This window comes from Chlorocebus sabaeus, chromosome 16, assembly GCF_047675955.1.
Source record: "Chlorocebus sabaeus isolate Y175 chromosome 16, mChlSab1.0.hap1, whole genome shotgun sequence".
NCBI classification, from domain to species: Eukaryota; Metazoa; Chordata; class Mammalia; order Primates; family Cercopithecidae; genus Chlorocebus; species Chlorocebus sabaeus.
Genome location: NC_132919.1, coordinates 1,601,067 through 1,626,380, shown reverse-complemented (window position 1 = coordinate 1,626,380; position 25,314 = coordinate 1,601,067). Strand labels below are relative to the sequence as shown.

General features: G+C 55.6%; 3 protein-coding genes across 6 annotated transcripts in view; all 3 read left to right on the top strand.

Annotated features, from left to right (window-relative positions):
• PRPF8 (pre-mRNA processing factor 8) overlaps positions 1 to 7,858 on the top strand; it is a 32,311-nt gene extending 24,453 nt beyond the window's left edge. The window contains exons 33-43 of the mRNA XM_008009786.3: positions 423 to 660; positions 800 to 928; positions 1,769 to 1,882; positions 1,963 to 2,136; positions 2,977 to 3,170; positions 4,492 to 4,731; positions 4,827 to 4,968; positions 6,699 to 6,839; positions 6,939 to 7,078; positions 7,182 to 7,384; positions 7,536 to 7,858. Of these exons, the coding sequence (XP_008007977.1) occupies positions 423 to 660; positions 800 to 928; positions 1,769 to 1,882; positions 1,963 to 2,136; positions 2,977 to 3,170; positions 4,492 to 4,731; positions 4,827 to 4,968; positions 6,699 to 6,839; positions 6,939 to 7,078; positions 7,182 to 7,384; positions 7,536 to 7,690 (1,870 nt within the window). The 3' untranslated portion in view covers positions 7,691 to 7,858. The remainder of the gene's footprint in view (positions 1 to 422; positions 661 to 799; positions 929 to 1,768; positions 1,883 to 1,962; positions 2,137 to 2,976; positions 3,171 to 4,491; positions 4,732 to 4,826; positions 4,969 to 6,698; positions 6,840 to 6,938; positions 7,079 to 7,181; positions 7,385 to 7,535) is intronic.
• A 470-nt stretch (positions 7,859 to 8,328) lies between these two features.
• RILP (Rab interacting lysosomal protein) lies at positions 8,329 to 12,305 on the top strand. 2 transcript variants are annotated; one of them, XM_008009787.3, is made up of 8 exons: positions 8,339 to 8,969; positions 9,041 to 9,134; positions 9,237 to 9,343; positions 9,459 to 9,695; positions 10,000 to 10,142; positions 10,503 to 10,625; positions 11,467 to 11,550; positions 11,836 to 12,305. In XM_008009787.3, exons 1-8 carry the CDS (start codon positions 8,748 to 8,750, stop codon positions 12,011 to 12,013), a joined length of 1,188 nt encoding a protein of 395 aa, XP_008007978.1. In that variant the 5' UTR covers positions 8,339 to 8,747; the 3' UTR covers positions 12,014 to 12,305. The 2 variants fall into 2 exon arrangements, with proteins under 2 accessions (XP_008007979.1, XP_008007978.1); XM_008009788.3 differs by lacking the exon at positions 11,467 to 11,550 and having other exon boundaries at positions 8,329 to 8,969.
• Positions 12,306 to 12,428: 123 nt separating this feature from the next.
• Positions 12,429 to 24,827, top strand: SCARF1 (scavenger receptor class F member 1). 3 transcript variants are annotated; one of them, XM_008009790.3, is made up of 11 exons: positions 12,429 to 12,860; positions 13,184 to 13,245; positions 13,486 to 13,587; positions 14,433 to 14,958; positions 17,001 to 17,219; positions 17,628 to 17,756; positions 17,924 to 18,027; positions 18,751 to 18,871; positions 20,467 to 20,588; positions 20,674 to 20,820; positions 21,942 to 24,827. In XM_008009790.3, exons 1-11 carry the CDS (start codon positions 12,643 to 12,645, stop codon positions 22,799 to 22,801), a joined length of 2,610 nt encoding a protein of 869 aa, XP_008007981.3. In that variant the 5' UTR covers positions 12,429 to 12,642; the 3' UTR covers positions 22,802 to 24,827. The 3 variants fall into 3 exon arrangements, with proteins under 3 accessions (XP_008007981.3, XP_008007982.2, XP_072860665.1); XM_008009791.3 differs by having other exon boundaries at positions 20,711 to 20,820; positions 21,942 to 22,165; XM_073004564.1 differs by lacking the exon at positions 21,942 to 24,827 and adding an exon at positions 20,961 to 21,935.
• The last annotated feature ends 487 nt before the right edge of the window (positions 24,828 to 25,314 follow it).

Here is a 25,314-nt window from a genome sequence, read left to right as displayed (position 1 = left end):
GTGGTGGTCCACGCCTGTAGTCCCAGCTACTCAGAAGGCTGAGCTGGGAGAATTGCTTGAACCCAGGAAGTGGAGGTTGCAGTGAACCGAGATTGTGCCGCTGCACTCCAGCCTGTGTGACAGAGCGAGACTCTTGTCACTCACACACACACACACACACACACACACACACACACACAATCCATGTATTTTCCATTAGCCCCATACTTTAATGTAGTCATACTTTTTTACTTTACCTGAGTGAGAGGAAGTGGCCCATTCCTCCTGTGGGTCACTGATTCTCTTCTCCAGCCTGTATGTGCACATGAGCAGAGTGTTGTCAGCCTGGCCAGCAGTCTTTCTTCCTCTGTAGAGTTGCAGTTTGTCTTGTTTCTGGGGATATCAGCCTGATCTTAACTTTTCTTGACCTTTGACCTTCCCAGTGCCTATGGAAACTGGTTCCCAGGCAGCAAGCCTCTCATCCAGCAGGCCATGGCCAAGATCATGAAGGCAAACCCTGCCCTGTACGTGTTACGTGAACGGATCCGCAAGGGGCTACAGCTCTATTCATCTGAGCCCACTGAGCCTTACTTATCTTCTCAGAACTATGGTGAGCTCTTCTCCAACCAGATTATCTGGTTTGTGGATGACACCAACGTCTACAGAGTGACTATTCACAAGGTGAGTGTTACCAGCAGTGAACGGGTGCGGGACTCTGTACAGGGCTGTGGGAGCGTAATGGGCTCAGTGTGTACACATGCTGGGAAGAAGGCAGGGTGGTGATGTGTAGGCCATGCTAACGAATGCAGTCTTTCTCTAGACCTTTGAAGGGAATTTGACAACCAAGCCCATCAACGGAGCCATCTTCATCTTCAACCCACGCACAGGGCAGCTGTTCCTCAAGATAATCCACACATCTGTGTGGGCGGGACAGAAGCGTTTGGGGCAGGTGAGCAGGTTTAAAGATGAAGAGGCCATAGAACCATGTTGCCTCTTATTCTTGGGGTGGACTGGGTAGTATTTACTGGTTTGTTAGATGAAAGGCTGAGAACATCTCGTTTGGACTTATCCCCTGAATTCCTTGGGAAGTATTCTGTGGGAGGTCCAAGAGTGTATGAGGTGCTTTGTTCCCTTCTAGCTGGTCTGTTTCCTGAATTTCTAACCTTTCTTGAACAGGGCTCTCAAAAGTCATTTTTCCAAAGGCAACACTTATTCTTGAAACGTCCACTTTGACTCAATCTCTTCTGTACCTCAGAACTCTTGCTGAGTTAACTCTTCTTTAGCTTCCTAGACATTCAACATCTGGCTGGGCTGTATGTGTCCAGCCAGTTTCTCTTCCTTTACATTTATAGCATGTTTCATCTTACAGTCAGTCCAGGATCTTAGTAGCCCAAACCCTGATGCTCATCTCCACATCTGTGTTTTGCTCGTATTTCTTTCTAGAATGAACTCCCCTGTTAATCACAGTCCCTCCTTAAGACACTTTTTTTTTTGCAGCTTTTTTCTGATCCTAGTAGCCTTAATTTCTTTTGCTCCTAAACTCTGTAATGCAGTATATGGTTTAGCACATACTCATGTGTCAGCATGTGGTATTGTCTTGTTGAAAGGGGCTGTCAGCCTGGTCATTGGACACGGCTGTTTGATACTCTTCTACCTTCTAAGTGCCTAACATTTAACACCAGCGTTCAGTAGAAACATAGTTGGATTATTTCAAAACTAGGATATTCTGTTCTAGTTGATCTAGGAGGGTAGAGACTAAATTTCCATTTTCTTCTCTCTTGCTTTTAAGTTGGCTAAGTGGAAGACAGCTGAGGAGGTGGCCGCCCTGATCCGATCTCTGCCTGTGGAGGAACAGCCCAAGCAGATTATTGTTACCAGGAAGGGCATGCTGGACCCACTGGAGGTAAGAGGGTGGGTGGGGTAGAAAAAAAAGAAACTGAGACCTTTAGGCCGTTTCTCATCTTGGACTTGATCTTGTCTTAGGTGCACTTACTGGACTTCCCCAATATTGTCATCAAAGGATCGGAGCTCCAACTCCCTTTCCAGGCGTGTCTCAAGGTGGAAAAGTTTGGGGATCTCATCCTTAAAGCCACTGAGCCCCAGATGGTTCTCTTCAACCTCTACGATGACTGGCTCAAGACTATTTCATCTTACACGGTATGAACCTCGGAAAGAGAAGATCGCTGGAGGAGGAGCAGGTTTAGGGTCAGGAGAAGATCCTGTGTCTTAGGTTTTTTCCATTTTCACATTTTAGCCTATAGATCGGGTGGGAACTCTTGACTGTCATGAGGGTTTAAATCAACTCTTGGGGCCGGGCGCAGTGGCTCACACCTGTAATCCCAGCACTTTGGGAGGCTGAGGTGGGGTGAATCACCTGAGGTCAGGAGTTTGAGACCAGGCTGGCCAACATAACGAGATCCCATCTCTACTAAAAATACAAAAAAAATTAGCCAGGTGTGGTGGGACATGCCTGTAGTCCCAGCTACTTGGGAGGCTGAGGCACCAGAATCACCGGAACCCAGGAGGCAGAGGTTGCAGTGAGTCGAGATGGCACCATTGTACTCCAGCCTGGGCGACAGAGTGAGACTGTCTCAAGAAAAATAAATAAATAAAAAAGGCCAGGCGCGGTGGCTCACGCCTATAATCCCAACACTTTGGGAGGCCCAGGCGGGTGGGTCACGAGGTCAGGAGATTGAGACCATCCTGGCTAACAGGGTGAAACCCCGTCTCTACTAAAAATACAAAAAATTAGCCAGGCGTGCTGGCAGGTGCCTGTAATCCCAGCTACTCCAAAGGCTGAGGCAGGAGAATGGCGTGAACCTGGGAGATGGAGCTTGCAGTGAGCTGAGATTGTGCCACTGCACCCCAGCCTGGGCGACAGAGCGAGACTCCGTCTCAAAAAAAAAAAAAAAAATCTTGGGTTTCATGAAAGGTTAGGATTAAAGTGGGAGAGCCTCAAGCAGCTGACCTACCCCACTCTTCCAAATCTTTTCCTAGGCCTTCTCCCGTCTCATCCTGATTCTGCGTGCCCTACATGTGAACAATGACCGGGCAAAAGTGATCCTGAAGCCAGACAAGACTACTATTACAGAACCACACCACATCTGGCCCACTCTGACTGATGAAGAGTGGATCAAGGTCGAGGTGCAGCTCAAGGATCTGATCTTGGCTGACTACGGCAAGAAAAACAAGTGAGCAGTGCTGGTGGGGAGACAGATAGGAGGTCTGTATATGGTTTTCTGGGGTTTGGAAGCATTTAGGCTTACAAGTTTCTCAAGAAGGCCAGGTACAGTGGCGCATGCCTGTAATCCCAGCACTTTGGGAGGCTGAGGTGGGTAGATCATTTGAGGTCAGGAGTTTGAAACCATCCTGACCAACATGGTGAAACCCCGTCTCTACTAAAATTTCAAAAATTAGCCAGGTGTGGTGGCGCTCGCCTGTGATCCCAGCTACTCGGGAGGCTGAGGGAGGAGAATTGCTTGAACCTTGAGGGCAGATGTTGCAGTGAGCCAAGATCGCGCCACTGCACTCCAGCCTGGGTGACAAGAGTGAGACTCTGTCTCAAAAAAAAAAAGAAAAGTTTATCAATAAATTATCTTGTCTTGGCCGGGCTTGAGTGCTCATGCTAGTAATACCAGCACTTTGGGAGGCCAAGGTGGGAGGATTGCATGAGCCAGGAGTTAAAACCAGCCTGATCAACAAAAGAGACTGACCCCATCTCCACAAAAGAAAAAATTTAAAACAGGTGTGGTGGTGCACGCCTGTAGTCCCAGCTTCATGGAGGCTGAGGCAGGAGGCTTGCTTGAGCCCGGGAGTTTGACGCTGCAGTGAGCCATGATTATGCCACTGTACTCCTGCCTGGGTGACAGAGCAAGACCCTATCTTGAAAACAAGCAAAGAAATTACCTGACAGAGTCTCATAGAAGAGAGATACAGCAGTGTCTTTCAATAGTATGGGAAGCGTCTGTGTTTTAGGGCTTCAGTCTGACTCTTGGCCGTTGTTTCTCACTGTTGCCATTTTGAACAGGGCATTTCTTTACTGTCCATACATGGTAAGAAGTTTGAACATCCGAGACCCTAAGTGTCTGACACTGCTACCAAAACACACACCTTCCTCTCCTCGTCTCCCCCCCGTCATCGTGGCAACCCAAACTATTCATAGGGTGACTGACAATACCACCTCTGATTTAGAACCAGTATTGTAGGGTTTCTGGGGTTTCCATTTCTGAGAACTGTTCCGTGCCAGAGCATTGTTTTGGTCAGGGAAGCGTGGGGTGTATGGATGCTAAACAGTGGCAAGGTGCACACGCCGTGTGCTGTCCCGCTTGGATCTGACGAATCTTGGAAGTGTTAGTGCGCCTCTGTTTCACACTTCCTGTAGAAGCAGCTCTTGTGGATTGTCTGGGGCATGAGTATAGGCTGCCCTGTCCTACCAAGTTACACCCTTTCCATTGAGGCAGAAGTGACCAAGGGGAAGGGATCCTTTTAATATAACCCACACCATCCCCACAGTGTGAATGTGGCATCACTGACCCAATCGGAAATTCGAGACATCATCCTGGGTATGGAGATCTCGGCACCGTCACAGCAGCGGCAGCAGATTGCTGAGATCGAGAAGCAGACCAAGGAACAGTCGCAGCTCACGGCAACACAGACTCGCACTGTCAACAAGCATGGCGATGAGATCATCACCTCCACCACCAGCAACTATGAGACCCAGACTTTCTCATCCAAGACTGAGTGGAGGGTCAGGTACTGTGAGGGGCAAGAGGGTGGGGATGGAAAGGCCGGCTGCACTACCTAAGGTGCTGGGCTGAGTGATGCTGACACTCCCTACCCGTTTTTAGGGCCATCTCTGCTGCCAACCTGCACCTAAGGACCAATCACATCTATGTTTCATCTGACGACATCAAGGAGACTGGCTACACCTACATCCTTCCCAAGAATGTGCTTAAGAAGTTCATCTGCATATCTGACCTTCGGGCCCAAGTGAGTAAGTGGACTCAGGCCACAGTGTGTGCCCAACACATTTTGTGCCTAAAACGCCGACCTGAGATTGTCTAGAACTTGAGATGCTGGTTTCAAGATTCATGGATGAGTAATTACGCAAGGATAGCCAAAACAACAAGGCGGGTTTTGGCCCCATGAGATAGCAGAAGCTGTGGCAGCTGAGAGAAGGTAGTAAATGTACTATTAACCTGATAGTATTTGGAAGAGAATAGATATGGTCAGAAACAAATTCCTGACCAGATGTGCGTGGTGGCTCACGCTTGTAATCCCAACACTAGACTGGGCGCAGTGGCTAATGTCTGTAATCCCAGCACTTTGGGAGGCCGAGGTGGGTGGATCACCTGAGAGCTCAAGACCAGCCTGACCAATATGGTGAAACCCCGTCTCTACTAAAAATACAAAAAATTAGCCAGGCATGGTGGCATGCGCCTGTAGTTGCAGCTACTAGGGAGGCTGAGACAGGAGAATTGCTTGAACCCAGGTGGGGGAGATTGCAGTGAGCCAAGATCGCATCACTGCACTCCAGCCTGGGCAACAGAGGAAGACTCCGTCTAAAAAAAAAAAAAAAAAACCATGTGCCTGTAGTCCCATCTACTCAGGAGGCTGAGGCTGCTTGAACCCAAGCAGTGAGCTTTGATGACCACTGCACTCCAGGCGAGGCGCACTGGCTCATGACTAATCCCAACATTGTGGGAGGCTGAAGTGGGCAGATCTTTTGAGCCCAGGAGTTCAAGACCAGCCTGGGTAACATGACGAAATGCTGTCTCTACAAAAAAATTAAAAAACTAGCTAGGCATGGTGGCCCACACCTGTAATCTCAGCTACTCAGGAACCTGAGGTGGGAAGATCACCTGATCCTGGAGAGTGGTGAGTGTAGTGAGCTGAGATCATGTCACTGCATGCTAACCTGGGTGACAGAGTGATACCCTGCTTCAAAAAAGAGAAAAGATGCATAACTTTACTAGTGTATCAGGGATAGTCATAGTTTATGAAACATCATTTTGGGCCGAGGCGGGTGGATCACTTGAGGTCAGGAGTTCAAGACCAGCGTGGCCAACATGGCAGAACCCTGTCTCTATGAAATATATGAAAATTAGCGGGGCGTGGTGGCATGTGCCTGTAGTCCCAGCTACGCAGGAGGCTGACGCAGAATTGCTTGAACCCAGGAGGTGGAGGTTGTAGTGAGCTGAGATCACACCACTGCACTCCCGCCTTGCCAACAGAGTGAGACTCCATCTCAAAAAAAACCCACTATTAGTGGCTGTCAGGTTGGCAAATTTGAGAATACTGTTAATATCCTGTGTGGGTGAGTTTAGAGTAAACAGATCCTCTTACTTGGTGATAATGTAAAATTTAAAATAGCACAAAGTGCTGGATTTCCAGATGTTCACAGCTTGTGAAAATACATTGAGCTGGAGGTTTGTATCCTCATTTGCTTATGAATACTATACTTCATAATCAGCTGGGGGGCTTGTGAGCAGTGCAGATTCCTGGACCCCACTCAGGAGGTCCTGATGTGGGGAGTCCGAGATGAGGTCCATGTTTAACATTTTGAACAAGCACCCCAGCCAATTCTGATACAGGGGTTCTGATCAGGTTTTAAGAAACTGTCCTCGTTCTTGGGGGAAGGAAGGAAAACAGAGGGCTGGCAGCTCCAACTCTGAGCTGGTACTAAGAAGAGTTTTGGTTCCTGACCCCTTTGTCTCCAGATTGCAGGATACCTGTACGGGGTGAGCCCACCAGATAACCCCCAGGTGAAGGAGATACGCTGCATCGTGATGGTGCCACAGTGGGGCACTCACCAGACCGTGCACCTGCCTGGCCAGCTGCCCCAGCATGAGTACCTCAAGGTAATGGGAAGTGATGGAGCCTGGGAGTGTGGAAAAGCTGGTGCGATTCCTGTCTGCAAATGGGATTCTGAAGAGCTCTGTACTCCTCTTTACCTATAGGAGATGGAACCCTTAGGTTGGATCCACACTCAGCCCAATGAGTCCCCACAGTTATCACCCCAGGATGTCACCACCCATGCCAAGATCATGGCTGACAACCCATCTTGGGATGGCGAGAAGACCATTATCATCACATGCAGGTGGGCCTGGGCTCCTTGGGAGGAAGTATGGTGGGGCAGGGATTGCAGGCCAGGGTGCAGAATAGTGACCTGAGCTGTTACTCCGTCCTCGTCCGTCCCCCAGCTTCACACCAGGCTCCTGTACACTGACGGCCTACAAGCTGACCCCCAGTGGCTACGAATGGGGCCGCCAGAACACAGACAAGGGCAACAACCCCAAGGGCTACCTGCCTTCACACTATGAGAGGGTCCAGATGTTGCTGTCAGACCGCTTCCTTGGCTTCTTCATGGTCCCTGCCCAGTCCTCGTGGAACTACAACTTTATGGGTAAGTGGGAGGAGCCTGGGGACGTGGGGATCGCAGTAGGGATAAGGTGAGGCCATCGCCCGTCACACTTGGGGCCTGGCTGGCTTGGAGGTGGTGCAGGCTGCATGAGGCGGGAGCCCTGTTGACGCTGGCTGTTTCCTTCTCCCCGAAGGTGTTCGGCATGACCCCAACATGAAATATGAGCTGCAGCTGGCGAACCCCAAAGAGTTCTACCACGAGGTGCACAGGCCTTCCCACTTCCTCAACTTCGCCCTCCTGCAGGAGGGGGAGGTTTACTCTGCGGACCGGGAGGACCTGTATGCCTAGCTGTTTCCCTGCCTCCAGCTTCAGCCTCCTGAGGCCGGAGCCTCAGCCCCTCCAGACAGGCCGCTGACATTCAGCAGCTTGGCCTCTCCCTCTGTCTGTGCTTGTGTTGTTGACCTCCTGATGGCTTGTCATCCTGAATAAAATATAATAAATTTTGTATAAATAGGAGTTCAGGGGCTGTTTGTTTTTTTCCCCCCGAACCCAAATTCTGGATTTAGGTCTAACAGGAGAAGGAAACAGCCAAAGTTAACAGGGCTCCTGCCTCATGCAGCCTGCGCTGCCTCCAAGCCAGCCAGGCCCCAGGTATGACTGGACTGGAGCGGTTTACAGCAAGATGCTGGGCTCAGCTGTGAAGGGGGAGTATGAGGCCGCCTTCCTATTCAGGGCTTTGGGGTAGATAGCCCCTGGACTCAGTGGAGACCTGAGGCGGGGCTGGGCTTTCACACTCCGCTGTCTTGACCATATTTGCTGCTTTCTCTACAAAACAGTACTTGGAAGCCCTCGCCTCCTTTCCACAGTTCTGGGAGCAGTTGACCTTTCCCGGTCTAGGAACTCTGGCTTGGGCTGAGCGGCTGTGGTGTCCAGCCCAGCCCTTTAAGCTTTCTGTGTCACTCCTGGTCAGGAAAACAAGTACACAGGCAGACAGCTGGTGTACAGCTGGGCGGAGGCCAGTGATCGGCTGCCTACCTGTCACCTCTCGCCTGGAGTGCCCCGCTGCCAAGTTGGCCCCATGACTCCACACAGCGGGGCGGAGCCTGGACTGGGCCTGTGGGGAGGGCTCCACTAAAGTGACCACTTGCAGCTCTGAGCCTCAGCTCTTGGACGTCTGGCTGGAAGTTGGCTGTCCTGTTTCCTGTGACCTTGGGCATGGAAAGGACAGGGCCCAGGGGACCTAAGACACTATCTCCCTTCCCCACGCCTTCTCCCTCGTTCCTCCCCACCCTTCTCGCTTCTACCCCGCCCACACAGCCCTAAAGGCTTCCTGGGGCGGAACTGGTTGGCTTTTCCCCGCCTCAGTTGAGGGTGGAGGGGTCGCAGCCCTAAGCCTTTGGGGGACATGGAGCCCAGAAGGGCAGTGGCGCCTGGCTGGGGGTCTCGGGAGACCGCGGGGTCGGGAACGGCCGCGGAGCTTGTGTACCATCTAGCCGGGGCCCTGGGCACTGAGCTGCAGGAGCTGGCGCGCCGTTTCGGGCCGGAGGCGGCGGCCGGGCTGGTGCCGCTAGTGGTGCGGGCGCTGGAGCTCTTGGAACAGGCTGCCGTGGGGCCCGCCCCAGACTCGGTGAGTCACGGCGCTCCCCTCGCCACCCGCGGGGCCCGCAGGGCCGAAGCCTGAGACCCGGGTCTCCCCAGCTGCAGGTGTCGGCGCAGCAGGCGGAGCAGGAGCTGCGGCGGCTGCGGGAGGAGAACGAGCGCCTCCGCAGGGAGCTGCGCGCGGCGCCACAGGGTGAGCGCAGCTCCGGCCAGGGCAGGGCGGGTGGCGACCGGCTCGGGTCCTCCTCTCCGTCCCGCGGGCCTCGTGCCGCCGCTAAGAACGCCCCTTCCTCAGAGGAGCGCGCGCTGCTGCGGCAGCTCAAGGAGGTGACGGACCGACAGCGGGACGAACTCCGTGCGCACAACCGCGACCTGCGGCAGCGAGGCCAGGAGACCGAGGCGGTGAGGGCAAGACGTGGGCGGGGCGGGGGCTCCGGGGGCGGAGCGAGGCAGGCACGGGGCGGGGCTCTGGGGGCCCTCGGTGCCCCGCCCACCCCACCGTTTGCTCCGCTCCCAGTTGCAGGAGCAGCTGCAGCGCCTCCTGCTGGTGAATGCTGAGCTGCGGCACAAGCTGGCGGCCGTGCAGATCCAGCTGCGCGCCGCGCAGGACCGCGAGAGGGAGCGCCAGCAGCTTGGCGAAGCTGCGACCCCGCCGGCTAAAGAGCGAGCGCGGGGCCAGGCCGGGACTCCCGGGCACCAGCACGTGCAGGAGCCCGAATGGATGACCGCCGGCGCAGGCGCATCTGAGGACCCGGTGAGTGCCGCATGAGGGCAAGGACCCAGCCCAGGACTCAGCGTCCAGCGCTCGGTGGGCGCTCGGGCAAGGTTTGCATGCTGCACAGCAGGTCCGCCAGGAAGCGGGGAGGTGGCAGACAGATCTGCGCCCCCAGCCAGCCTCGGCCCCCGCTCTCAGCAGGAGCACTGCTCTGTTATCTGTTGGGGCACCCTTGTCCCCCAAGTCTCCCTGCCCGTCACTTCCTCTAGCATACCCATGATGGCCCTGGGGAGGGGGGAACGCCAGCAGAGGCGACCCTCTGACCATGCCTGTCTTTCCAAAGGCGGAGGCTGCGCAGCAGCTGGGGCGCCCCTCGGAGGCAGGGCAGTGCTTCAGTCGGGAGGAGTTTGAGCAGATCCTTCAGGAGCGGAATGAACTCAAAGCCAAAGTGTTCCTGCTCAAGGAGGAGCTGGCCTACTTCCAGCGGTGAGAGCGCTGGGAAGCCGGGGGGCCTCCGATCACCCCACCTCATTCTCCAGTCATTGACATGTCCACAATGACATGTGCCAGGCCTGCGCTGGGAACTGGGAGGACATGAATTGCACAGCCCCTGCCCTCTGCAATATCATCCAGACAGGGGAGAGGGACAGTGCAAAGGGTCGCAGTGCAGCAGACAGGGAGACTCTCCTAGGAGGGGCCATGGGGTGTCTGAGGGTGCCAGCAAGGCAGAGCGCTTCAGGTGTTCAGGGAGGAGCCACAGGCACAGGTACCAGGAGTGAGGCCTGCGGCTGGCATCCCCATGGCTGCCATCCCCACAGCTTTCTCCCTTCCTGCCCTCTTCTGTAGGGAGCTGCTCACAGACCACCGGGTCCCCAGCCTTCTGCTTGAGGCCATGAAGGTGGCTGTCCGGAAGCAGCGGAAGAAAATCAAGGCCAAGATGTTAGGGACACCAGAGGAAGCAGAGAGCAGGTAGGTCCCTGCCTGAATTCCTACTGAGCCAGGCCTCCCTCCCTCATTCTGCTGAGCCTGATGACTCAGCCTGGGCACCCTCTGAGCCCACTGTCTCAGACTGAGGCTATCACCCCAACCTGGTCACCCCTTGAGCCTCCCTAGCCTGGCCGCTTCTAGGACCTGCTGACCTGGTCTGGTTGTGTCCCGTGGCCACTGTCCGGCCTGTGCCCTTCTCCCTGGATTTCACCATTCCCCTTACCTTGCCTGCCGTCCATTCTGCCTGCCAGTGCTGCCTCTCCACATTCATTCTTCAGGTTCCTGCCTTGGTTGGGTCTGTTTGTTCTTACGGGGGTGAAATGGTAGCCGTGGCTGTGTCAGGGCCTGCTGTGTGTCAAGTTCTAAAATAAAGCCTCGGCCGGGCACGGTGGCTCACGCCTGTAATCCCAGCACTTTGAGAGGCTGAGGCAGGCAGATCACCTGAGGTCAGGAATTCGAGACCAGCCTGGACAACATGGTGAAACCTCGTCTCTACTAAAAATACAAAAATTAGCCAGGCATGGTGGCAGGTGCCTGTAATCCCAGCTACTCAGGAGGCTGAGGCAGGAGAATCACTTGAACCTGGGAGGCAGAGGTTGCAGGGAGCTGAGATCACGCCACTGTACTCCAGCCTGTGACAGAGTGAGACCCTGTCTAAAAAAATTAAAATTAAAATTAAAACCCCAATATCCTGCATCTCCCCAGGGTTGCCTTCTCTCCAGCCCCGGGGGCCCTGCAGTCCCTCCGTCCCCCCTGCTGGATTCCTGTTGTCCCTCAGGGCCTTGATCAATGGCCCTCACGTCTCCTCTCTCCTCTGTCTCAGTGACGATGAGGATGGCTCATGGCTCCTGCTCTCCGATGATAAGGGAGACCATCCCCCACCCCCGGAGTCCAAAATACAGAGTTTGTATGTTGGGGGAAGGGGAAGGACAAGAGTATAGGGAGGGAGGAAGGGCCTGGATGGTTCTTCTCAGGATCCCCTTTCCTTCTTCTCTGCCTGTCACCCTGCTGTCCTTGGCTCTAAGCACACCCTCCCCTCCTGCTTCTCTGGCCCTGGCCCCCAACACCTTCCCACTCCCTCAGGCTGCCCTTTCTTCCCCCTCTCCCCTTTTCTCACCACCCCCTGCCCTCATCCATATCCTTGACCTCTCTGGCTTCCTGGCTGAAAGTACCTCTGGCTGTCTCTCTCCAGCTTTGGCCTATGGTATCGGGGTAAAGCCGAATCCCCTGAGGATGAGACCGACAGCCCCGCACCCAGCAAGCTAGGGGGAGAAGAGGAGGCCCAACCACAGTCTCCAGCTCCTGATCCGCCCTGTTCTGCCCTCCATGAACACCTTTGTCTGGGGGCCTCAGCCGCCCCAGAGGCCTGACTTAGGGGTCTAGCTGTGGATGGATGTGTGGCCTCAAATGAGGACAGGGCTCCCGCCTTCGCAGCCCTCGCCAGGGGTCTGCCCCAATCCTGGCCTGTACCAGGGCAGGATGGGGGCTCAGCCTACCTCCCTCTCTACGTCTCTGTACCAAGCCTCTGGGGCCAGATATAAGAGTGCCTCTCTGAGTCTCAGTTTCCCCATCCATGAAATGAGAGCTGACTGCCTAGCTCCCAGGGCTTTGTGCAGACAGCCTGAGCTCATGTAATAAAGAACTGCCCGTAATATGCAGAAACTGTTCCTCGCCTGTCTGTCCATGTCTGTCCCGCCTCCCAACCCTGCCGGGAGCAGAGGCAGGCTGAGCGGTCCTCGCGGGTCTCCTTGCTCAGTCACTTAGAGCGGGGGTGGCTTCTGGAAGCTCGGGCCTTGCTTTGGGAGTGTGGCTTGATGGAAGCCCTGGCTCCCACCCTCGCTCCACCCGCTTCCCTGGCCCAGGCACCCAGAGACCTGCAACTTCATCCTTCTGGCCCTTCCAGGCCGAGGCCACTCAGCCCTGCCATTGCCTTCTTTTTCCTTTCTTTTTTTGAGTGTCAGTCTTTCCAGCCACCCCCTCCCTCTCAGGGAGGTGCCTCATGGCAGCCCGCCCCTCCGGCCTGGTTTCCTCAGGAAAAGCCCTGAGAGGAAGCAAGGAGGGGGTTGGGAGCTGTGGGGGCCAGATGAACCCGAGCCCTCCCACCGCGCCGGCTGCCATGGGGCTGGGGCTGCTGCTCCCGCTGCTGCTGCTCTGGACTCGGGGGACTCAGGGGTCTGAGCTGGACCCCAATGGGCAACACGTCTGTGTGGCCAGCAGGTGGGTCTCGTGGGAGTCTGATGGCGGGTGGTTGAACCAGTGTTGAGGCCTTTAGGGGAAGGAGGAGACTAGGAAGGGGACTTGGGCTGGAAGGAAGGGCTGCTGATGGCGGCCTGGCAGGTAGTGGCTAGCCAGGGCAGATGGTGGAAGGGCCAGGGAAGGAGAGAGGAGGGGCTGGGGACCCGAGCCGTAAAGATCTGATAGGCCTCCCTAGCTAAGGCTAAACCAGCCTGCCCCACCTCAGCCAGAGACAGTGATCCACCTTGCTCAGGGCTAGGCTGCACCCCCCCGCCTTGTCCAGCTGACCCCTTTTTGCCTCACAGCCCCTCTGCTGAGCTGCAGTGCTGCGCAGGCTGGAGGCAGAAGGATCAAGAATGCACCATCCGTGAGTAGCCGGACAGACCCTCAGCCAAGGAGAAGGGAAGCCGTAGCCCAGCGATAACCCTTCCTTCCTACCCTCCCGGGCCTGCCCTTCCTGACACCAGGAGCCAGGGTTTCTCCTGTGGCGCCCCCCAGGCCTGAAGGGGCACCTCTTGAGGAGGCATGGCCCCAGGAGCCAGTGAGAGGGCAGGGGTGTCCCCTGGTCCTGCTCCTGTCTTTCCAACCTGGGTGGGGTGTCTTTCAGCCATCTGTGAGGGGCCGGATGCCTGCCAGAAAGATGAGGTGTGTGTGAAGCCAGGCCTCTGTCGATGCAAACCTGGATTCTTTGGGGCCTACTGCAGCTCCCGTGAGTCTCAAGGGCCGGATGAAGTTGCTGGGCAGAGCTGGGTACGGGGACAGTGGTGTGGGGGCGGGCAAGGCAGGTAGCCATGTAGCCTCAGGACAGCAGGGCCAGGAACCCTCCCAGCTTCACTGAGGAATCGCGGTCCAGAGACAGGAAGTGACACACACTCCTAGGAGATGGCCTGAGTCACTGGGTTTTCACCCGTATTCACAAAGCCCTGCCCACCTGCGCATCTTCCTCTTCCACTTCTCAGAAAACCTGTGATTCCCGTTCCTGGCGAAATGAGTATATTCCTTCTCTTTCCCACATACGCCTTATACATGGGCAGTGGATGGAAGGAGGCCCCTGGCTCAGCTGTCTGCCCTTTCTGGCAGAAAGAGAGGGAAGGGAAAGGCGTTGGGAAGCCAGAGGATGGGCACCAGGAATCAAGGAATCACTAGGGGAAGGTGGCTTATCCTGCCACCCTGGCGGGCAGCATCCAGGACTGAGATCGGGAGGAAGCCGTCTCTGCTCCAGCCCAGCAGGGATCCACCTCAGCAGGGAGGAGCAGGCATGGAGGAAGGCCCACCCACCTCGGTGCCGCGCTCTGGGCAAGTCCACTGCCCACTCAGGATCTCTGAATGTGAAATGGGAGGCTGGGCCTCCCACTAATGGCTAAGGGTTTTCTGTAGGTCAGAGCGGAGCAGGAAGTGAGTGTTGCCCAGGACAGGCTGCCGGCTGTTCAGAGGGTCTGTCCCTGGCTCTTGGAGGATGGGCCCCGTGCCCCTTTTCCTTGCCTAAGGGGACGCAGGGTAGGGGTCCGCGCGCGGCCCTGAGCCCGCTGACCCCTCCCGTACCCACCCCTGCAGGCTGCCCGGGCCAGTACTGGGGCCCCGACTGCCGTGAGAACTGCCCCTGCCACCCGCACGGCCAGTGTGAGCCAGCCACGGGCGCGTGCCAGTGCCAGGCCCAACGCTGGGGCGCCCACTGCGAGTTCCCGTGCACCTGCGGCCCCCACGGGCGCTGCGACCCCGCGACCGGCGTGTGCCGCTGCGAGCCGGGCTGGTGGTCGCCCACGTGCCGCCGCCCGTGCCAGTGCAACCCCGAGGCGGCGCGCTGCGAGCAGGCCACGGGCGCCTGCGTGTGCAAGCCGGGCTGGTGGGGGCGCCGCTGCAGCTTCCGCTGCACCTGCCACGGCTCCCCGTGCGACCAGGACTCGGGCCGCTGCGCCTGCCGGCCGGGCTGGTGGGGTCCCGAGTGCCGGCAGCAGTGCGAGTGTGTGCGGGGCCGCTGCAGCGCCGCCTCCGGCCAGTGCACCTGCCCGCCCGGCTTCCGCGGAGCGCGCTGCGAGCTGCCTTGCCCGGCTGGTAGCCACGGGGTGCAGTGCGCACAGAGGTGAGCGGGCGGGGCGGGGGCGGGGCGCACACAGGTGAGTGGGCAGGGCGGGGGCGGGGTGCACACAGGTGGGCGGGGTGGGGCGGAGTCAGGTGCGAGGGCAGGGCTGAGACAGGTGCCGGACCTGGCCGGGCGCCGGGAGGAGGGGTCAGGGCTTTGCGGTGCTCCCCTCAAAAAACATACGAAGCAGAGGGACGAGAAAGGGGAAAAGACGTCTAGGCGCGGTGGCTCACACCTGTAATCCCAGCACTTCTGAGAGGCTGAGGGGGGCGCATCACCTGAGGTCAGGAGTTTGAGACCATCCTGGCCAACATGGTAAAACCTCGTCTCTACTAAAAACACAAAAATTAGCCTGGCCACGCCTGTAGTCCCAGGTACTCGGTAGGCTGAGGCAGGAGAATCGCCTGAGCCGGGGAGGCGGAGGTTGCAGTGAGCCGAGGTCGCACCACTGCACTCCACAGGGTATGAGACTCCGTCTCAAACAAAACGAAACAAGAACTTTAAAAACCCTTTGTTGCCCAGGTCCAGCCCCGCCTGCTCATTTCATCGTTTACTGCTGTGCAAAAAATACTAGCACTGCTAGCAAGCTATATGTATAGATGAGTGGATTGAATGACCAAAGGTCCTGGGCAAGGTCCCTTTAGGACTCAGTGGCTTTCAAACTTTGACCAGCTGCACTCACCATAAGAAATTTCATCCTTGGATGGGCGCAGTGGCCCACGCCTGTAATCCCAGCACTTTGGGAGGCTGAGGCGGGCGGATCACCCGAGGTCAGGAGTTTGAGACCAGCCTGACCAACCTGGTGAAACTCCATCTCTAGTAAAAATACAAAAATTAGCTGGGCGTGGTGGTGGGCGCCTGTAATCCCAGCTACTTGGGAGGCTGAGGCAGGAGAATCACTTGAACCCCAGAGGAGAAGGTTGCAGTGAGCCGAGATCACACCATCGCACTCCAGCCTGGGCGACACGGCGAGACTCCGTCTCAAAGAAAATAATGATAAAATAAAAATGCTGGTCCAGATCAGCTAAATGACTTTTATAAACTCCCCTTCTTCTCCCCTACTAATGGATCTGACCCAAGTATATGATCCCAGATAGTTGAGCATCTGAGGGAGAAGCTTCAAGTAACTGTTAGGCATCAATGGGAAATTAAGATATGGCGAATGTGAAATTATATTGGTGACAACAGTGGTCTCCAACCTTTTGGCACCAGGGACTGGTTTCGTGGCAATTTTTCTATTATTATACTGTAATCTATAATGAAATAATTATATGACCCACCATAATATAGAATCAGTGGGAGCCCTGAGCTTATTCTCCCACAGCTAGATGGTCCCATCTGGGGGTGATGGGAGACAGTGACAGATTACCAGGCATTAGATCCTCATAAAGAGCGTGGAACCAGGACCCTGCTGTGATCAGTTCACAATAGGATTGGCGCTCCTATGAGAATCTAAGGCTGCCGCTGATCTGGCTGGCAGCAGAGTTCAGGCGGTCAGGCTCCCCCGCCGCTCATCTCTATGCGGCCGCCTGGTTCCTAACAGGCCATGGACTAGTACCAGTCCATGGCCCAGGGTATGGGGACCCCTGGGTGAAAACACTTTACATTTTTTTATTTCATGTGATGGAGTAGAAGACACTACTGAGTTCCATTCATGCCAGACCTCGGGGTCGCTTGGTGTGAAAGGAAGGAAAGGGAAAGGGCAGGAGGGAAGGCCTGGCAGACCTGGCAGATGGGACTCAGAGCTTGGTGGTGATGCGGCTGCCCTGGCTGGGCTGCTGCCTCCCGCTGAGCCTGGGACCCAGGGAAAGATGGTCACAGAGTAGACGCTTCGAAGGAAAGGGATGGGATCCTGTAAGAGCCCTCATTTGTCTTCATTGTACAATGTGGAGAAACTGAGGTGCAAACCTGCCTGAGTAACCCAGGTGGGACCTGAACACTCTCCAGGGCCCCCGAAGGCCTGCGTGGAGTACAGGGGTTGGAAGGGGTGGGCGCTCCATCCATCCACCCCCACTGCTCCCACAAAGCCCTTTTCTCCCCAGCTGTGGCCACTGCAAGCACAATGAGCCGTGCTCTCCAGACACAGGCAGCTGTGAGTCCTGCGAGCCCGGCTGGAACGGAACCCAGTGCCAACAGCCCTGCCTGCCTGGCACCTTTGGCGAGAGCTGCGGACAGCAGTGCTCTCACTGCCGACGTGGGGAGGCCTGTCAGCCAGATACTGGCCACTGTCAGCGCTGTGACCCTGGCTGGCTGGGGCCCAGGTGAGCTCACCATTCTGTTCAGGGTGGGGTGCACCTCCCCCCAGGACCCTCACCTCAGTGGCTCTCTCTGAGAGCACCACCCCTCCCTGACACACAGGTTCATGCAGTCCCAGGGGCCTCCCTCCTGTTGAAGAGTTGGGGAGAGCAATGAGTTCTGGGGGGACCTGGGCAGGATCCCAGCTCCCTCCCCTCTGAGGCTTCCTGCCCGCCTCCCGCTCTGGGGACTTGTAGTCTGTCAGCTGCTGGATTCGGCCCCAAGTTCAAGGCCCTATTTACACCTGAGCTTCACTGCTAAGGAGTGGCCAGTTGGGTCCTTGAGTCCAGGAGCCCGGAGCGGACAGGTGTGGCCCCACGGTAGGGACCAGGCCTGCCTTGCTCTCCCCTTCCCCGAGTCTTGCCTCACGCCAGGTGTGAAGACCCCTGCCCCACTGGCACCTTTGGGGAAGACTGCGGCTCTACCTGCCCCCCCTGTGTTCAGGGGGCTTGTGACGCTGTGACAGGGGAATGTGTCTGCAGTGCCGGCTACTGGGGGCCCAGGTGAGGACGGGGGTCCTGGGGGCGGGAGAGTACCAGGGGCCTAGGTCAGGCCTCTGTGCAGCCTTTCCTCAACTTGCCTGGACAGTGCCCGGAAATCTCCCTGCCTGTCTCCTGCCTGCCCCTCCCTTCACCCAGCCCTCAGCCCGCCTCTCCATGTCACTCCACAGCTGCAACACCTCCTGCCCAGCCGGCTTCCATGGAAACAACTGCTCAGTTCCCTGTGAATGCCCAGAGGGACCCTGCCACCCTGTCTCCGGGTCCTGCCAGCCGGGTAAGGTGGAAGAAGGCTGCAGGGTGCAGTAGCCAGGGAAAGGCGGGCCTTTCACATGGGCTTCAGGGCCAGTTCCTCACCAGGGAGTCTGGGCCCACTTCAGAGACATTTTTTTTTTTTCTTGAGATGGAGTCTTGCTCTGTCCCCCAGGCTGGAGTGCAATGGCACGATCTCAGCTCACTGCAACCTCCACCTCACAGGTTCAAGCCATTCTCCCACCTCAGCCTCTTGAGTAGCTGGGATTACAGGTGCCCGCCACCATGCCGGGTTAATTTTTGTATTTTTAGTAGAGACAGGGTTTCACCATGTTGGCCAGGCTGGTCTCGAACTCCTGACCTCAGGTGGTCTGCCTGCCTCTGCCACCCAAAGTGCTGGGATCACAGGCGTGAGCCACCGCGCCCGGCCCAGAGACATTCTTCATACCTGAGCTCTGTGTGGATGCCCTGGGGCTCCCTGAAGGTGTGACAGAGCCCCGGCCCCCTGCGAAACCAGGCTAGAGCCATGAAATGCACAGCAGGGTGGTTGGACACTGACATGGCCTCAGGGGCAAGAATCTGTGGAATGGGCCACAGACCCTGCGGAGGGGACACGCCAGCAGAGAGGCTGCCCGGAGGCAGGAGAGACCCCCATGAAGAAGCTTCTGGGTAGCAGGCAACTCAGAGCAAAGACAGGATGTGTAGGAGACAGGAAGGCCTGAATATCCCCCATCTCCGGCTCCCCCAGGCTCTCGCAGTCGGGACGCCACCCTTATCGCAAGCAGCCTTGTGCCTCTGCTGCTGCTGTTCCTGGGCCTCGCCTGCTGTGCCTGCTGCTGCTGGGGCACCCGGTCAGACCTCAAGGACAGGTGAACACTAGCCCGTCCCTTCCCCACACAGCTCAGGCCATGGGGTGGGAGCAGGGAGGCATCTGGTTTCCTTTCTGGGTGGGGAGGGCTGACCTCGTCACCCACATAGGTCAGAGGTGAAGGGGGTGGGGAGAGCTGACCTTGTCACCCACATAGGTCAGAGGTGAAGGGGGTGGGGAGGGCTGACCTTGTCACTCACATAGGTCAGAGGTGATGGGGGTGGGGAGAGCTGACCTTGTCACTCACATAGGTCAGAGGTGATGGGGGTGGGGAGGGCTGGCCTTGTCACCCACATAGGTCAGAGGTGATGGGGGTGGGGAGGGCTGGCCTTGTCACTCACATAGGTCAGAGGTGAAGGGGGTGGGGAGGGCTGGCCCTTGTTGCCCACGTGGGTCAGAGGTGATGGAGGTAGTTGGCAGTGACTGTGGCCTGGAGACACTGGAGACACCGGGTCAGTTGCCTGCCCTCCTTGGAAGCTTTCGATGAGTAAGTTTCTGAGTTACACGGGCACCAGGCTGGCGAACTGGAGCCTGCAGTGGGAGGCAGAGAGCTGGTACCCGCAGGGACCAGAGGAGGAGGACTGGGACCACGGCAGGAGCCAGGAGGGAAAGAGACCAGGCCTCAGATGCCCCGCAAAGGAAAGTGACATGAATGTCTGTGCAGTGGGTTAGCAGAGAATGTAGCTTCCTGGGAGACGGAGAGGGGAGGGAGGGTTGGGCTGGGGGGGCCCACCGCAGCGGGGCTTACACAGAGCTTTGTTCCTTTATGAAACCTCTTCACACTCCAGGCTTCTTTGAGACTCACAACAGCCTGGAGGTTTGGAACAGGGAATGTGGGGCCAGGAGGATTATTGTCCTCAATTCCCAGAGGACACTGAGGCCTGAGGTGATCCAGTTGGTTACTGGCACACAGGAAGCCCCTCTCCGCCTTTTTGGACTCTTTGTCTGGTGCTCTCTTGCTAGTTCCTGTCCTAGTCCTCCAGCACGTCCTCCTCTGTGCTTGTGTGGCATTCACAGATGAGCAGATACAGTTGCCACTGGCCCAGGGCATAGAGCCCACGGTGGCTACTCAGCAGGCTAAGGCAGGAGAATCTGGGAGGCGGAGGTTGCAGTGAGCCAAGATTGCACCATTGCACTCCAGCCTGGGCAACAAAAGCTAGACTCTGTCTCAAAAGTAGAGAGAGAGAGAGAGAGACAGGTGAGCTGGGGTTCAGCTAGGATGATAATAACAAAGAGCTGCATTTTGGAAAAGCCCCCACAAAATACTTGGTACCCTGCCAGGTCCTGCAGATAGATGGATGGATGGATGGATGGATGGATAGATAGATAGATAGACAGACAGGATCTGTTTTACAGATGTGGAAACTGAGGCCCAGGGAGGTGAAGTCTGAGCCAGGGTTGTTACTCAGGGCCGTCTGACTCTAGAGTCACACTTGGTTCTGTGGCAGGCCTGAATCTTGGGCTCAATCATTTGGATTTTATTCTGCAGTCAACAGTCACTGAAGTAGAGGTCGTCACCCTGTCACACCCTGCCAAGGTGACCCGGGTCACCTTGGGTCTTATGTACTGACCACTGTCCCTGCCCTCCTCACTCAGGCCAGCAAGAGATAGAGCTACCGTGTCCAGGATGAAGATGCAGGTCTGGGGAACACTGACCAGCTTAGGCTCCACACTGCCCTGCGGTTCCCTCAGCTCCCACAAGCTACCCTGGGTGACAGGTCAGTGGGCGCTGGGGGCCGCGGTCTGGGATTGGACAAGGCTTTGCATCAGGTCCTGCAGGCGCCTGATCTGGAGTCTCTACAGTTTCACATCACGACCCGGAGGTCCCCTTCAACCACAGCTTCATCGAGCCACCCTCTGCCGGCTGGGCCTCTGATGACTCCTTCTCATCCGATCCTGAGTCTGCAGAGGCAGACGAGGTTCCTGCCTACTGTGTGCCACCCCACGAAGGTAGCCCCCCGACAGCCCACATAGCCCCTGAGCAGCCCTGCCCACCACAACCCCCTCTATAGTCCCCCAGCAAACAGTTATTGATTGATTGATTGATTGATTGATTGACTGATTGAAACTGGGTCTTGCTCTGTTGCCAGACTGGAGTCCAGTGTGCAATCTCAGCTCACTGCAACCTCCGCCTCCCGGGTTCAAGCGATTCCCCTGCCTCAGCCTCCCAAGTAGCTGGGATTACAGGTGCCCACCACCACGTCTGGCTAATTTTTCTATTTTAGTAGAGACCGGGTTTCACCACGTTGGCCAAAATGATCTTGATCTCCTGACCTCGTGATCCGCCCGCCTCAGCCTCCGGAAGTGCTGGGATTATAGGCGTGAGCCTCCGCGCCCGGCCGGCAAACAGTTATTAAGGGCCCATTCTGTGTTACTCACTGTTCTTGGCTCCGGAGATGCAAGAGATAACAAGACAGATTCCTATCCTCACCAAGCTTAGAGTCAGATGGGCAGTCATCAGACAATGACAGGACACAGTGATAGGTGTCTCCATGGGGGACATACAAGTAGGGGCTCATTCGCTAGCCATGTTGGGGTGACTGGGGTCAGGGAAGATGTGTGTGGTATCCCAGTCGAATCTAGCAGAATCAGTAAGAGTTAACCAAGTGAAAGTCAGGGAGGGGAGGGAATAGTGTTTTAGGAAGATGGAACAGCATACACGAAGGCCCAGAGGTGAGAGGGATATGGCTCGGTGACATCAAAATAGTTTTAGCTTGGTTAGAGTGTGACAGTATTTCAAAGTAGGGAGAAGTGGTGAGAAAAGAATATAGAAACCAGGTGTGGTGATTCACACCTGTGATCCCAGCACTTTGGGAGGCTGAGGCGGGAGGATTGCCGGAGGCCAGGGGTTTGATACCAGCCTGGCCAACATCGTGAGACCCCATCTCTACAAAAATTAAAAAAAAAAAAAAAGAGTGTAGAAGTAACAGTGTCTAGCTGAATTGGTCCTTCTGCCTCTCTCCTCTTCCTTGCCCTATTTTTGAGGCCTCCTGGAAGATACTGAGCTGTGGGTAGGATGCATTGGGGTGGCCAGTTCAGCTCCAGCCAAGCTCTTCTGTCTCCTCTGCCAGGGATGGTCCCTGTGGCCCAGGCAGAGTCGTCAGAGGCCAGCCTGGCTGGAGGTGCTTTCCCGCCCCCTGAGGACGCCTCCACGCCATTCGCCATCCCGCGCACCTCCAGTCTAGCTCGGGCCAAGCGGCCATCGGTCTCCTTTGCTGAAGGTACCAAGTTTGCGCCACAGAGTCGCCGAGGCTCAGGGGAGCTCTCCAGCCCGCTCCGAAAGCCCAAGAGGCTCTCCCGGGGGGCACAATCAGGTCCTGAGGGCCGGGAAGCCGAAGAGTCCACAGGCCTGGAGGAAGCAGAAACAGATGAGTCCCTTCCTGCGGCTGCCAGTCCAGGAGATTCAGCCACTGGCCACCGACGGCCCCTACTTGGTGGCCGGACAGTGGCTGAGCACGTGGAAGCCATTGAGGGCAGTGTCCAGGAGAGCTCAGGCCCTGTGACCACAGTCTACATGCTGGTGGGGACGCCCCGGGGATCTGAAGGCCCTGTCCGCTCTGTCTTCCGCCATTTTGGTGGCTTTCAGAAAGGCCAGGCAGAACCCAAGGTCAAGAGGGCCATCCCTAAGCCTCCACGTCAGGCCCTGAATCGGAAAAAGGGCAGCCCTGGCCTGGCCTCTGGCTCTGTCATCCAGAGCCCCAACTCAGCCCCAAAAGCTGGGCTTCCTGGGGCCACAGGGCCTATGGCAGTCAGACCAGAGGAAGTGGCCCGGGGGCTGGGGGCTGGCACGGAGAGTTCAGGGAGCGCCGAGGAGCCAATCTCTGGGGCTGGCTTCCCGAAACAGGATCCCCAGAAGCAGGCTGAAGAGGAAAGGCAGGAGGAACCTGAGTATGAGAATGTTGTACCCATCTCCAGGCCACCGGAACCCTGATGACCTTGAATTTGGGGAGTGAGGAGACTGGATGGGATCAGAGTTGCCATGGACTGGACTGTGCTGTGTGCTGGAAAATGATCCCAGGGCCCGGACAGACAGACCAGAGCCTCTGCCCCTCCACAGGGAAAAGGCAAGGCTTCCGGGCCAGGTGGCCCAGGGCCCTGGTGGTGCTCCCAGAGGCGGCCTGGAAGGCCTGGGCAGAGACCCTGCAGGATGGGGTCAGGAAGGGTTAACTGCAGGGACTTCTCTGCTGTCCTGGACCCTGTGTGCCTCATAAGGGCTATTCTTTCTTTCATGTGCAAAACATTTTTCTGAAATGACAACCTACATGTTTGCTGATAAAAGATTGGCTAAACAAATATTTCTTTTTGTTGTTGTTGTTTGTCTTGTTTTGTTTTTTTGAGACAGAGTCTCGCTCTGTCCCCCAGGTTGGAGTGCAGTGGCACAATCTTGGCTCACTGTAAGCTCCGCCTGCCGGGTTCACACGGTTCTCCTGCCTCAGCCTCCCGAGTAGCTGGGACTACAGGCGCCCGCCACCTCGCCCGGCTAATTTTTTTTTTTTTATTTTTAGTAGAGATGGGGTTTCACCATGTTAGCCAGGATGGTCTCGATCTCCTGACCTCGTGATCCACCTGCCTCGGCCTCCCAAAGTGCTGGGATGACAGGCATGAGCCACTGTGCCCGGCCTATGAACTTTGTAAAAAGGATGTATATGCATAAAAACAGATTCAAGGGAAAGGCACTAAATGGTATTTTCCTCTGGAAGGTGAGATTGTAGGTGATATTTATTTTCTTCTGAAACTTTTGTATGGTTTGCAAATTTTCTACAGTGAACATTCTTTTTTACTTTTGTTAGTAGATAGAATTTAATAAAGTATAATAAAAAAGCAATGATCTTTGTTAAAAAAATAAAAAGTACTAACATTACAGACATGTATAAAGTAAACCGGAGATTTCCCTTCTCCCCAGAGGCATCTGTGGGTCTGAATCTAAAGGAGAGAGGTAGAATCTGCTTTTGCCTGGCAGCTTTTTGGTCTTGTTTGAATTCTTTGCTCACATATTACCTAGTCAGAAAAGAAAAGGGGCAGCTCCCCCCATGCTTTATTTATTTCTTTAAGATGGAGTCTTACTCTGTCACCCAGACTGGAGTGCAGTGGCATGATCTCGGCTCACTGCAACCTCTGCCTCCCGGGTTCAAGCAATTCTCCTGCCTCAGCCTCCGGAGTAGCTGGGATTACAAGCACCCGCCAGCACGCCTGGCTAATTTTTGTATTTTTTGGTGGAGACAGGGTTTCACCATGTTGGCCAGGCTGGTCTTGAACTCCCAACCTCAAGGGCTCCACCGCCTGGGCCTCCCAGAGTGTTGGAATTATAGGCATGAGCCACCACGCCTGGCCAGGGGCAGCTCCTTTTATCCCAGTGCTCAGAGAATCTCATCAACAATTGGGTGCTTTCTTTCAGATGTTTTTCTGTGTACCTGTCAACAAATATTTTAAACAAAAACAAAATTTTAGCATACTTAGCATACTGTTCTCAGCTGCTTTTTTTTTTTTTTTTTTTTTAGAGATGGGGTCTTGCTCTGTTGCCCAGGCTAGAGTGCAATGGTACAATCTCGGCTCACTGCAACCTCTGCCTCCCAGGTTCAAGTGATTCTCTTGCCTCAGTCTCCTGAGTAGCTGTGATTACAGGTGCGTGTCACCACGCCTGGCTAATTTTTGTATTCTTAGTAGAGATGGGGTTTCACCATGTTGGCCAGGTAGGTCTCGAACTCCTGACCCACCTTGGTCTCCCGAAGTGCTGGGATTACAGGCGTGAGCCACCGCGGCCGGCCTCAACTTGCTTTTCTACTTAACAATATATCCTGGATATAGTTCAATGTCCATAAAATAAAGCTACCTCTTTATTAAAAAAAATGACTACATGAGATTCCATTTAGCACAACTATTTAAATCATTCCCCTGCCAGTGGATGGTTGGGTTGTTCTGATATGTTCTGATACAATAAACAATGACATAGCATACAACTTTGTTCATATTTATTTATTTTTTGAGACGGAGTTTCAATCTTGTTGCCCAGGCTGGAGTGCATGGCACAATCTCAGCTCATTGCAACCTCTGCCTCCTGGGTTCAAGCGATTCTCCTGCTTCAGCCTCCTGAGTAGCTGGGATTACAGGCACCTGACACCACGCCCAGTTAATTTTGTATTTTCAGTAGAGATGGGGTTTCTCCATGTTGGTCAGGCTGGTCTCGAACTCCCGACCTCAGCTGATCCACCCACCTCGGCCTCCCAAAGTGCTGGGATTACAGGCGTGAGCCACCGCGCCCGGCCCCATATTTATTTTTACATTTGTGCAAGTTTTTCTATCAAATGGATTCCTAGAAGCAGGGTTGTTGAGTTGTAGGGTAAGGGAGTTAGACACTTCTGTACTCGCTCCAAATTATCTCCAAAAATGTTGCCTGGATTTATATATTCTCACAAATTATGGGGGAATCCATGTCCCTACACTCAA

Excerpts from the sequence above, each read along its gene's own strand:
- RILP (XM_008009787.3), top strand. The coding sequence starts at position 8,748 with ATGGAGCCCAGAAGGGCAGTGGCGCCTGGCTGGGGGTCTCGGGAGACC. Across the intron at positions 9,135-9,236 it reads GCTGCGCGCGGCGCCACAGG|AGGAGCGCGCGCTGCTGCGG; the intron begins GTGAGCGCAGCT and ends CCCCTTCCTCAG. Across the intron at positions 10,626-11,466 it reads CCAGAGGAAGCAGAGAGCAG|TGACGATGAGGATGGCTCAT; the intron begins GTAGGTCCCTGC and ends CCTCTGTCTCAG.
- SCARF1 (XM_008009790.3), top strand. The coding sequence starts at position 12,643 with ATGGCAGCCCGCCCCTCCGGCCTGGTTTCCTCAGGAAAAGCCCTGAGA. Across the intron at positions 13,246-13,485 it reads GGATCAAGAATGCACCATCC|CCATCTGTGAGGGGCCGGAT; the intron begins GTGAGTAGCCGG and ends GGTGTCTTTCAG. Across the intron at positions 14,959-17,000 it reads GGGGTGCAGTGCGCACAGAG|CTGTGGCCACTGCAAGCACA; the intron begins GTGAGCGGGCGG and ends TTTTCTCCCCAG.